Source organism: Malus sylvestris, chromosome 9 (assembly GCF_916048215.2).
Source record: "Malus sylvestris chromosome 9, drMalSylv7.2, whole genome shotgun sequence".
Lineage (NCBI taxonomy): Eukaryota > Viridiplantae > Streptophyta > Magnoliopsida > Rosales > Rosaceae > Malus > Malus sylvestris.
The window spans coordinates 23,343,050-23,355,817 of record NC_062268.1 but is presented as its reverse complement, the minus strand read 5'-3'; the positions used below and the strand labels follow the sequence as shown (position 1 = coordinate 23,355,817).

At 39.6% G+C, this 12,768-nt stretch overlaps 1 protein-coding gene and 1 long non-coding RNA gene across 3 annotated transcripts; both read right to left on the bottom strand.

Moving 5' to 3' along the window:
- Nucleotides 1-876: 876 nt before the first annotated feature.
- LOC126583117 (uncharacterized) lies at nucleotides 877-11,121 on the bottom strand. 2 transcript variants are annotated; one of them, XM_050247414.1, is made up of 8 exons: nucleotides 10,912-11,120; nucleotides 10,306-10,418; nucleotides 9,852-9,923; nucleotides 8,527-8,562; nucleotides 1,771-1,816; nucleotides 1,474-1,561; nucleotides 1,207-1,264; nucleotides 877-1,109 (listed from the first exon to the last, which is right to left on the bottom strand). In XM_050247414.1, exons 1-8 carry the CDS (start codon nucleotides 10,988-10,990, stop codon nucleotides 1,059-1,061), a joined length of 543 nt encoding a protein of 180 aa, XP_050103371.1. In that variant the 5' UTR covers nucleotides 10,991-11,120; the 3' UTR covers nucleotides 877-1,058. The 2 variants fall into 2 exon arrangements, with proteins under 2 accessions (XP_050103371.1, XP_050103372.1); XM_050247415.1 differs by lacking the exon at nucleotides 9,852-9,923 and having other exon boundaries at nucleotides 10,912-11,121.
- On the bottom strand, nucleotides 4,383-8,520 carry LOC126583118 (uncharacterized). The gene is made up of 4 exons (XR_007609676.1): nucleotides 7,189-8,520; nucleotides 6,921-7,098; nucleotides 6,727-6,790; nucleotides 4,383-6,630 (listed from the first exon to the last, which is right to left on the bottom strand). It is a non-coding gene; the product is annotated as an uncharacterized LOC126583118 (long non-coding RNA).
- Nucleotides 11,122-12,768: the final 1,647 nt, after the last annotated feature.

The window sequence follows — 12,768 nt, the reverse complement described above, 5'->3', positions numbered from 1 at the left end:
GCTCAAAACTTGAAGCAATCGTTCAATTTTTCGTCCGAGATCAAGTTATTGCGACCCTTGGATCGACAACCTATGCATCTACATCAAATTTAAAGACTGAAGTAGAGGAAAATTGTAAACAAAGATTGTAATTTACAAATTCAAATCAATACAAATCTACAAATTGTAAACAAAGACTGAAGTAGAGACAGCCACGTTCGAGCTATTTTTTGGCCAAACCACGATGAGTTAGCCTTTGAAAATGTTACCATTCTATTCGTCTCGTCGAGAAGTATGATTTTCGTTTTTGAATCACTTGATTTCGTTGAGTATTAAAGAAGTTATCAATGTTTAAAGTTTACCCAGTTTCCGGCAAGTTTTCAAGTTTTCACTCAGACCAATCAACTTTGAGGTTATTTTCCGGCAATCTCCGGCAACTATTGGGCTTTGAAATAGGTATAATATTATTCTATACTTTCCTATCTTCATTTTGATATATTATGGGTCGAATTTGGTTAACAAACGATTGAGTTACGAAGCTTTGAAAATTGCCCAAACTTTTGGCCAAGAGCTCCGGGACACTTAAAAGGAGTTTTTAACGGAAGGACCAAAATAATGGATGGTAAACAATCTCAAGTACCACTTTTATCGATTTGGAATCTCATGGACCAAAGTGATGAGTTATGCAAATCTTAGGAACCATTTTGGCAATTTACCCTTCCAATTTAGGTTGGAGGACAAGTGAATACTTGATAGCAATGTATATGTTATAAAATAGATTGGAAAATTAGAACACTGTCACGTGATAGTACTAAAATTGCATGTCTTTAACCATTGTGGATTAGTAACATCACTTGATGACGCTACAATTTTACCGAAAAATTACGCGAAGTCAAATTTTAGTTCAGGAAAGGAGAAACTTAAAATAGATGTTAAGAACATTAACCAACTATTCTGCTGTAATCCATCAAGTCAAATTGTCTCATACAATTAAGAAATTTAGCAGATTCATGGGGGAGGATCAGAGCTTCTGGCAGCGAACAATTCCGAAGATCGACCACCCCCGGAGTTTACTTCATTTAGTCCTTTGATGTTATAACAAGCAACCCCAACGCGCCAATTAGAATATACTGAACAAAGAAACAGATAGGATTAGTTCGTAAATTAAATAACATCATTCATGTCTCTGCATGTTTAATAAGACCATTTTCGAAGGAGAAAACAAACCTTAATAATAGGTTTTTCAGTCATGATAATTGTCACCCAGCCAACATAAGGTAAAAACCTGAAAATGATAACAATTTGAATAAAATTGGGATTAGCATGAAAATGATAATCACTTGACTTCTATTTTCCTTTTAAGAGAGGAAAAAAGAATAGGTATGGTTTATTGTGATAACAGTGAACGAAGCAATTAAGCTTCAAGATTGACTTCCAGCAGCAAAATATGATAGTTTATCCATGTTCCATAACACGGATGCAAAAAGTTCTTACCCTACAGCTCTGCCCATGATATGATGCCGTTGTAGCCACAGCTGACCCTGAGCATACAGAAGCCTGTCATCCCCAAAATTGTTATCTCCTGAGGAAACAACAATATAGACGGTGAACATTTGAGTAAAAAAGAAGGGTAGCAACACACAAAAAAGACAGCATGTTTTGAAACAGCAGAAGAACTGAGGTTAAAAACAATATGAATTGTGATACATCTTCAACAAGATTTATGCATCAAGACTTTCAAGGATTACATCACACGTAACAAGTATTTACATATATTCAAGACATTGGCACCTTTTGTTAGGACATCAACTTCTCCTGTATCTTTTCGTTCATGAACCTGCAAAAACCATTGATCAGCACTCTTCACAGGACTGCAGATGGCTATAGTCAGCTGATTGTGGGAAAAACAAGGGGGTCGATCTGGAAGCATCTAATAAACTAAATCTTCATCAAGTGTGTATGTGAACCTTGCTTGTTATTTGGTTGGCCCTTTCGCAGAAAATCTCAACTTCTTATAGAATAATCTTAAACTAACGTAATTAGGTCCAAGGTATATGAAATGAAAAGACTAATATTATGGCTATCATTTAAACTACAATGTGGTTTGGGAGCAGCCTCTCCATACATGGGGGTAAGGCTAGCCAACATTCACCTCTCCCAGATCCTGCATAAAGCGGGAGCCTTGTGCACTGGGTACGACCTTTTTTATTTAAACTACAATGTGGTAAAGAACTCCGCCTGTGTAAGTTTATCTTACAATGCCGGTCCCAAGCCCGGATAAAGGAGGAGGGGGAGGGCGTCAGGTAGTCGACAGCCGGCACTCCTAGTTTACGTCGAATCCTTACGAAAATTAATCCAAAATGAAATCGCGCTAAAACTAGGGCGTCACCTGTAAGTGGCGCGCTGTGTGACCCGAGCACAGTGATAAGTGAGCAAGGGTCGTTGTATCTCCATCGGCACCCGGATGCAGTGTTAAATGAGCAAGGGGCCATAGAAACTTCTTTTCGAACGACTTCACTCAAAGTTGTTTGGGAGCATATGCTCCTATCAGCTTTACACAGGACACACAAAAGAAGTACTTTGATCCTATTAGACGGGGGAGGTTGAAGAAGCTAGGACAGAAGGGTAGAGTTCAAGAGAGTAGAATGCGTTTAGGAACGTGGAATATAGGAACCCTAACGGGAAAATCTATGGAAGTAGTGGAAGTTATGGTGAGGAGAAGGATAAATATTATGTGCTTACAAGAAACTAAGTGGGTTGGTCTTAAGGCAAAGGATCTAGAAAACTCAGGGTTTAAACTCTGGTATTTGGGCACAAATAGAACGAGAAACGGTGTTGGCATCATCGTGGACAAGACCTTAACACAAAATGTTGTAGATGTCAAGAGGGTAGGAGATAGAATCATGGCAATCAAGATTGTAATAGGACAAGAACTCATCAATGTGATTAGTGCGTACGCACCTCAAGTAGAGTTGGATACGAGTTCGAAGGAGAAATTTTGGGAAGACCTTGGAGACTTGGTGTAAGGAATTGCTCAGACGAAGAAGTTATTTATAGGAGGAGATTTAAATGCACACGTGAGCAAGGAGGCATGCAACTATGGAGGTTTTCATGGTGGCCATGGTTTTGGGGAGAGAAACGAGGATGGGGAAGCTATCTTGGATTTTGCAATGGCATATGATCTCTTCTTAACCAACACCTTCTTTAAGAAGAGATAAGAACATGTGATCACCTACAAGAGTGGGTCGTCAAAAACACAAATAGATTTTCTTCTAATGAGGAAAGAGGATCGTATAACTTGTAAGGATTGCAAAGTTATACCGGGAGAGAGCTTGGCTAATCAACATCGCTTGTTGGTGATGGATGTACATATCAAAAGAGTGAGAAAAAAAAACAAGACTTGGAAATGCCAAAGGACTAGATGGTGGAATCTAAAAGCAGAAAGCCATTTTCAAAAAGAAAGTAATCACCTAGTGTGTGGGATAGAGAGGGGAAGCTAGCCAAAGGTGGGATTCCATGGCTAGTTGTATCCGAAAAGTAGCAAAAGAGGTATTAGGAGAGTCCAAAGGCTTTGCTCCACACCAAAAGGAATCTTGGTGGTGGAATGATGAGGTACAAACAAAGATGAAGGCTAAGAAGGAATGTTGTAAAACCTTATATAAATATAGGACCGATGAAAATGGTGAAAGGTATAGAAGAGCGAAGCAAGAGGCTAAAAAAGTTAGGAGAGAAGCTAAGTTAGTGGCTTATGACGATATGTATAAGCGACTAGATACCAAAGAAGGAAAGTTGGATATCTATAAACTAGCTAGAGCAAGGGAAAAGAAGACAATGGACCTAAACCAAGTGAGGTGCATCAAGGATGAGGATGGAAAGGTTCTTGCTACAGAGAACGTGGCCAAAGACAGATGGAAATGTTATTTTCATAATCTTTTCAATGAAGGATATGAAAAGAGTACTTCTTTAGGGGAGTTGAGTAACTCAGAAGAGTGTAGAAACTACTCCTTTTATCGGTTACGGTGGTTTGGACATGTGCAAAGAAGGTCTACTGACGCTCCAGTTAGAAGATGCGACTACGGGATAGAGGTTCAAGGCAGAAGGGGTAGAGGAAAACCTAGGAAAACTTTGGAAAAGACTCTAAGAAGAGACTTAGTACTTAGATTTAACGGAGGATATGATACAGGACCGAGCACAATGGCGTTCTAAGATTCATATAGCCGATCCCACTCAGTGACTTGGATTTTTCAAGTCTCCAACCGAGAAGTTTTTCTCAATCGAGAAATTAAGGGAACACTACCTCAACCTACATGCTTCACTCACAAAGCTTCAACATATAAGCTTCAACAAAAGAAAAAAATCAAAGAACTTAGTGAAGAAGGCTTTGGTGTATTTAACACAATACGTTGACATGAAGCATAGCTTATTTATTTATATCTTCGATAAGTTACAAATATGTAGATATACATGAGTCAAAATAAACAAACAAGAGGGGGCATTCACAAAGGTTGCTTAGGAGAAGTCTCAGCAGTCGGTAGAGCCTCAGAAAGAGAAGGCACCGGAGGGTGATCGCTCGGAGCCTCAGTACTGGACAGAACCCTAAAAGGAATAGGCGTCGAAGGCTGATCATTTGGAGCTTCATTACGCGGTACAGCCCCAGAAAACGAAGGCAATAAATGCCTTTGGAACAAACCCACAAACCTCTGATGATCAAGTAAAATCTGACCATCATATTCCTTCACCTGGTCAAGCTTCCTCTTCATGTTTGTAGCATAGTCATGTGCGAGCTTGTGCAACTGTTTATTCTCATGCTTGAGCCCTCCAATCTCCTGCTTGAGACTCATCACTTCAGCCGTCAATGATTCAACTTAGCGAGTTCGAGCAAATAGGCGTTGGGCTATATTTGACACAAAACTTGCACACTGAACACTGAGAGCCAGAGAATCTTTAACAACCAACTCATCAGACCATTTGGAAAAAAGTCTGTTATCTTTGGGAGTGAGAATGTTCCTGGCCACCACCGCAACGGTCATATCACGGAATCCCCAACGGTAAGAGGACCAATAGGGAATAAGAAGGATAGGCGTCATATGTTGTCTGGAGAAGGCGCAGCTGCCTCTTCACCAAGGTTCAAGTCAAAACGACGGTCGGAAGGGCCAGACATTTTCAAAGGTGTTGAAGAGAGAAGAGGTCGGACAAATTAAGATCTTAGAAGTGCAAGAAGGGAGCTTCTACTAGTGGAGATTCAAGTGTGCTTTGGAACTTAATGCCAGCCTCTATAAAAATCTGCACTCGACGGAGCTTCAGAAATCGAAGAGGCGCCTGTTCAGAAATCGAAGAGGCGTTTGCTTTCTCAAAAGTTTGGCTGCTCAGAGATCACGAGGGTCGATCTCAGAGATCGAAGAAGGCGTTTGCTTTCTCAAAAACTGGGCTGCTCAAATACCACGAGGGCCGATCTCAAAAATCGAAAAGGCGCTTGCTTTCTCAAAAGATGGGCTGCTCAGAGACCACGAGGGCATATCTCAGAAATCGAAGAGGCACCTGCTTTCTCAGCCTTGTCAGCATCTGTCACATGCACACTCAGCTTTGCGGAAATTATGGGCAATCTGGCGAAGATTTCTGGTGAAGTAGAAAGCACGTGAATCTTACTGTTCAGTCATCCACTTTCCACACGCAACATCAGCTCATGGGTACCACAGATAACTTTGCCAAAGATCTCTAATAAAGTTTATACACGTGAAGCTTTAAGCTCCCACTACATTGCTATGACCAAGAAGGGTAAAAGAATAGCAAAGAAATAGCACTAACAAAGTTTAGACACATAAATTTTAAAGGTTTAGCTACCATATTATTAACCACAAGGGTAAAGGAACAGCACCACTGCTGGATAATTGGAAAGTCCCTGTGTGTCAACCTCTGTGCTCCGTGGCAAGGTAGACTAGCAAAAATACCCAACCTTTACTCACATTCGAGAAAACACTCCTAACAAGATTGCTTGCTCCAAAATCGAAGAGGCACCACCCTCCGAATCTCGAGAGCCAGACTCCCCACAGGATTACTTTCTCAAAAATCGAAGAGACACCGCTCCGAATTTCAAGAGCCAGACTCCCAGCAGGATTGTTTTCTTAAAAATCGAAGAGGTACCGTTCTCCGAATCTCGAGAGCCAGATCCCCGACAGGATCGCTTGTTCGAAAATCGAAGAGGCATCGCTTTCTCAACTTCAAGAGTCAAATCTCCTTGGATAAAGCTTGTCTGTAATCTTCACACGCAACATCAACTTTCCAAATACCACAAACCACTTTTTCAAAGTGCTCTGACAAAGTTAAAACACATGAAGCTGGTAGCTCCCACTACAGTGCTATGACCAAGAAGGGTAAAGGAATAACATTACTACTTGTTGTTAGGGAGACTCCTATATATGTCGACCTCCATCCTCAACGAACAGGCAGACCTGCAAAAATGCCCAACCCTTTCTCATATCTGAGAAGGCATTCCCAACGAAGCCTCTCGAAATACTCATCTTTCTTTCCCCCCGATAATACCTCTGCAAACAAGCTACACCATAGCAAGAATATCTCATATCATCAGGATTAAAAGCAAGAGTATCCCATATCATGTTTTTTCCCTGTCTTTTCCTTTCGTCTTGTTCTTACCTACAAGACAAGGAGAAAGAGAGCAATCAGTCAGCACTTGGAATCAAGCTTCCAGTCAGGAACTGACAGCCTGGAACCCCTTACCTGATTACTTACCTGGCACTGCTCTCGAGTACTCATCTTCAACATCTTATGCTTCCAGAGAAGATACCACTTCTGCCTGAGGAACAGATAGGGCAAGTGAGAAGGATACAAGGAAGCATGTAGAGACAAACGTAACAGAACACGTGCCGATACTTCCACTACTTTATCAACAGCAAAATATCCCATATCAGCAGGGTCGAACGTACTCTAGATTTGATGGACTTGTTTTGACCCTTAAATTCTTCAGTCGGCCTTATACTCTAGAGGTAACCAGAAAACCCTCCAACCCAGTTCAAGAATAAGCCTGTGGAAAGTTACTTCTTCAAAAGCAAAAGTATCTCATATCATCTCTTCTTTTTTTCTTCTCTTTATCCTTCATGCTGTCTGCAAGATAAGGAGAATGAGAACAATCAGTCGGAACTCAAAATCAAACTTCTGATATGGGACTGATTACTTGGAGCTCTGATTGCTTACCTTATCTGTCACCTCTTTCAGCAGATCCCCTAACTCGACGACTTGGGGGACTCCTACTACATAGTTTGTATCGCGCTTGACCAAGCCTGAAACTACAAATAAGCTTCAAGTGAAATTGATATGTTACCTTGTGCATCTCCACCAGTTAAAGATATCACCCCTGGACAGAGGAAGAGTACTTCTAGAGAAGATGCCACACCTACCTATGAGACAGATAAGGCAAGTGAAGACGATACCACACTTCAGTACTTAGAAGTTTCGTGATTACTCAGCAGCTTGGATCTTGCAAGTCCCCAACCGAGGAGCTTCCCCTCCAAGCAGGAGGTCAATCACAGAGCGACACGTGTCGACATCAGAAGCCAATCATAGCACGACATGTGTCAACATCGAAAGCCAATTACAACACGAAACGTATCAATGTCAGAACAAGGCTAGAATATTTATTTATGCCATTTGTACTAAATCATTCACTTGTACCCACTAAAGGAGAGCTGGAACCTATTTACTTGTGTAAACCCTTCACAATTAATGAGAACTCCTCTACTCCGTGGACGTAGCCAATCTGGGTGACCACGTACATCTTGTGTTTGCTCTCCTGTCTCTATCATTTTACATACTTATCCACACTAATAACCGGAGCAATCTAACGAAGGTCACAAACTTAATATTTTCTGTTGTACCAAAGTCCTCACTGATTTTGTGCATCAACAATAAGGTCGGCGATGCTGTATGGCACAAAATGTTGGGCGGTGAAGCATCAACACGTACACAAAATGGATGTAGCGGAGATAAGGATGCTTCATTGGAGATGTGGGCTAACGAGAAATGATAAGATTAGGAATGAGTGGGTTGGACATGTGCAAAGAAGGCCTACTGACGCTCCAGTTCGAAGGTGTGACTACGGGACAGAGGTTCAGGGCCGAAAGGGTAGAGGAAGATCTAGGAAAACTTTGGAAGAGAGCCTAAGAAAAGACTTAGAGTACTTGGATCTAACGAAGGACTTGACACAAAACTAAGCGCAATGGCGTTCTAGGATTCATATAGCCGACCCCACCTAATAGGAAAAGGCTTTGTTGTTGTTGTTGTACAATGTGGTAAAGCATTAGCCTGATCTGTTAGTTTAATTTTGATGTTTTTTATTGTAAAATGTTTCCTTGTGATGTAGATAAATAAAAAGTAAAAAGCAAATGCCAAAACCAAGTACTCAAAATTTAATTCGAGTACTATATTTTCAGCTAAATTCATTATTCCATTCACGAACTCAAACGTACGACACCTCTTATTTCAAAATCCAAAAGTCAACATGATTTAGCAATGTCAAAAAAGTGTATCCTTTACCTTAATGACACGATGGACAATTGGAATTTCACGGCCCTGAAGAAAATAGACAGAGAAAAGTAGCACATATTAATATTTGCTTCTTGAAAAAGGAGAAAACAATACCATTAAATAGAGAAACTCCATTATTTTCTATCTTAGGTTAATTGTACATGCTTAATTAGTATCAAAGAGAAACAATAAGAAATCGTGTTAGTGATATACATACATGTACTTGCTAACTAATGGAAGAGAAAACTGCAATATTCACAGTTAAAATATTGGGATCAAAATTGTTTAAAATACGAAAATTCCAAAATTTGCGCTCGCGACCAAAATTGAAAATTTTCTGCCCCTTATACAAATACTCAAAGCTCTCACGGGCCCTCAAAACTCCATAGCTGCAATGTTATGTTTTTACCATTGTTATAAAAATCCCCACCTACCACTTTCTAGGCCTCTCTTAGGAGCTAGGCTGCTGACCACCGCCCTACCTAGACACTAGATCATTGGCCACCGTTCCAATTAATCCCTAGGCAATTGAAAATTAAGAAAGTGCTTCTAGCCCGCCTACACCCACCTAGGCATCCAATTAGGTCGCGACTGTCACTTAGACAAAAAATAGATAACTTTTATTTTGCATTTAATTTTTTTAATAAATTGTAAGAGACTTGTTGAATAATTGAATGAACGTTCACTATATTCTGGTTCCCCATGTTTTTAATATGTTCTAATACTTTCTAATTTATATGTCATTCTATTTTTCAATTTATGTATCCTAATACAATCATGTATTTTTTTTTAAGTATAAACAGACTTAATTAGACAATATATAATAAGTTTACTTAAATCCGCCTAGACCCCGCCTAGCACCTAGGCTCCAGCCCATCGCCCGACTAGTGCTTAGCGTCTTTTAGAACCTTGGTTTTTACATGCTAACTTTTCTCGTTGCATAAGCAAAGTTCAAAAACTAAGGTTTAGTGCATGCTAACAAAACTGGAAAACAAGCAGCAAATGGTTTACATGCCAGATGATGGATTTTTAGTGTTTTATTTGAACGAAAAGGACGCGAGTATTTGGAAAGTCATCGTCATTCATATACAGATGAGGCAGAACAATATCGAAATTCATCGTGAAGTAGAGCCTTAATAGTATATTCTGTATCATTATTGCACCTCAACAACAAAATTAAGTCCAAAAGTGAATTGGCAATGAGTCAGTATAGCAAGGAAAGAAATCAGAATGAATGCTCAAACAAGCATGAGAATAACTAGGCATAAAAAGCTGTAATTACAATAAAACAGAGTGAGGCAAAAATAAAAACAAAAACAGTCAAGGGAACTTACATCAATATTAAAAACAACAATTTCTCCTGCACGAATGGGTTCTTTACTCATGTGCAGGAATAAAATGTCCCCCTGCAAAGCGTATCAGTTCTTATCTCTAGTTACGCAAACAAATAAGTGGTAACATAAGTAATATAGATATAGATTGGTAAAACACATCGCGAAAAAGATGAATCCAGGTACAATGAAGAGGAGTACCATCGATAGCTTACTCAAAGATAGGCACCATAAAATAAGAGAAAGAAGAAATTTTGTTCTCCCTAGTTTTAATATAGTGCACCACCCACATACACAACCCTTTTAATGATAAAAGTTGCTCAACATATAAATCAATTACCAAAAGTACTAAACTAATAACTACGACATAAAAAATCAGAAGGCGTGATAAAACTACCATGATAAAAATATATTATGTTAGCAAAGCATTGAAACATTAAGCATTATACTATCTCACCCTCTTGAAACCAGGTTCCATACTTCCAGACAAAACAACAACTACAGGAGACTCACTGCCGGTGACACACATTAAAGCCTTCCATATTATAAGCGCAGATGTAACAATCATACCTGAAACAGAAATCACAACTATAAAATCCCCAGTAATGCATTTGCCGAAAAGTTATGAAACAATAACAACTGATCACTCTTCCAAAATCCAATTGAAATAACGGAGGAAGAATTTCGGATATAAGCTACTAAGTAAAAAAAATTTAAACACAAAAATTAATAGAAAAGAATAGAAAAAACCACAAAATAATTGGCAAAATTTCTACACAATTGGCATTGGCTAATCAATAAAACCCACAAATACTGCATTCCCACAATTGATTATTCAGTAAATACTATTTAATTATGAATAATCTCGGTAAAGTGTCAAGCTTTACTCTCCTAAACCCCAGAAGACAAAACAAATAAGAGGTGAACGTTGGAAACATCACATTTTGATTGCGACCCACATTTTCTCATTACCAAGCAGATAAAAGAAAGTATGAATACCGAATTATAAGACCCAAAACGAGAAAATTGGCGAGCGAGAGCGAGGGTCTAAGGGTTGACGAACCGAGACTGACGGCCTGGGTGAGGACCTGCCGGATCTGAAGGGATTTGATGGAGTCCACGCTCTCACCGATCCAACCCATTTCTTCTATCTCTTTTGCCCTTTACCTCCTTCGTCTTCTTCTCAATTTGCTTGTCTGATAGAGCTACCGCAACAGATCGGGCTAAAAGGACCGTTTCTTGTCCATAATAAGCCGTTTCTTTTATTCTTTTTGCTCCTTTTCAATTCTTTTTCAAGTCATTTTTGTTAAAAGAACTTTCAATTTAAAGATTTGAACCAACAGGAATGTGCCATATCAGCAAAATGATGTAGCAAATATTACACAGAGTGATGTTAGGAAGACTATCAATTTAAACTATATTTTGTAAACGATATGATGTAGTTGTCAATAATTGGATTATTAAAGTGTTCATTAACGTTCTTATTTATTATTTGTAACACATCACATGGTTTACAAATATCGTTTAAAAGATTATTCTAGTGTTGCAGTTATTTTTAAAATAGGAATGTAATTGTATAAATCCTAGTGTATCTAAGCATATATTTGAATATTCTCTTTAGTAGATATTTTATTCTATTAGAGTTGTAATCCTATTAAGGTAAAGATTTAGCCTATCATACTACTATTAAAGGCACAATGGGGTGAAATAGAACACACACCTCACAATTAAATCTTTCTCTTCTCTTTCCTATTGTTGTTGGCCTCCCCCTCTCTTTTCCTTATAATAGTTCAGTCAATTAGGCATACAACATGTTATCAGCACGCTCTTGCCAGAAATTAAGGAACTGAAGGATCATAGGAGGACGTTTTTTTCTACAAAATTCAAAGGCTTTTATTTGTTTTCTACCAATCAGGTACGCTTAAAATAAAGTAAGATATTTGAAACATCCACGAAGCATGAAAGCATTCCCCATAATGCATGAACCCTCTATATTTATATTTTCCTTCCGATATACACACACACACACACACACATGTTTTCATTCATTACGCAATTATTATTTTTCTATGTGAATTTTGTGAGTCAAAGCATGTAAATAAATTATAAGCAATTTGGGTTTTTCACAAACCCTAGAAAAGTCGAAAAAAAAGAAAGAAAAAAGATTTGGGAATTATGCGGCATGGTTGGGGCTCACCACCGCGCCGTCGCTGTCGACCACCGCAGCTACGTTGTCTTGACGTCTAGACTATGGTAGCAACCCTTTAGGCTTTGTTGCGACTACACGAACACGCCAAGCCTTCCGCCTGGTAGGGTTACACGGGCCCATAGCCCAACCCAACTTATAAAAAGGCCTGCAGCTCTTCTTAGACTCATCTACGTGTCCCCAGCCCAACCTACCAGCAGCTTTATGCTACTGGGCTTTGTCATGTGCTATAAGCCCATGTCATTTGTTGGGCTTCGCCACTTCTCGACCCAACTCGCCAGCAGCCTTTGCGCTACTAGGCCTGACCTGCCCCGACCCCAAAACCCGAGACCCAGCCCCGGCTAGGCCTATCTGCACCAACCAGCAAGCTAGCCTCGTGCCGAGCTTGCCTCGTGCCTTGTTTTTGGCCCAAACAAGTAGCTTTTGCTACTGTGCTCACTCGATGTCGAGAAGAAAGAATAGGCAATCCCCATTAGAAACTGGAACAAGCAAAGTCGACACACAGCTGCACGTAGATGATGTAAAGTTGCTTAAGACAAATGTAGTTTTACCTTTGACACAGCTAGGCGACGCTAAAGTTTCAAAACCACTACAAGGTTTTGTAAAACCCTTGCCAAGGGGGGCAGAACCAAGCTATCTTCCAACCAAGAGGACCGAAGAAGGTTTTGACCCAAACGCCTATAAACTCATGTCAAAGGTTGGGTACAATTCGCG

Bases quoted from the DNA above. Each gene is read 5' to 3' on its own strand.
- LOC126583117 (XM_050247414.1), bottom strand. From the start codon at position 10,990: ATGGGTTGGATCGGTGAGAGCGTGGACTCCATCAAATCCCTTCAGATC. The intron at 1,817-8,526 runs GTAAAGGATACA...TGGTTTTTGCAG, and splicing joins TTGTCCATCGTGTCATTAAG to GTTCATGAACGAAAAGATAC. The intron at 1,562-1,770 runs GTGCCAATGTCT...TTGTTTCCTCAG, and splicing joins AGTTGATGTCCTAACAAAAG to GAGATAACAATTTTGGGGAT.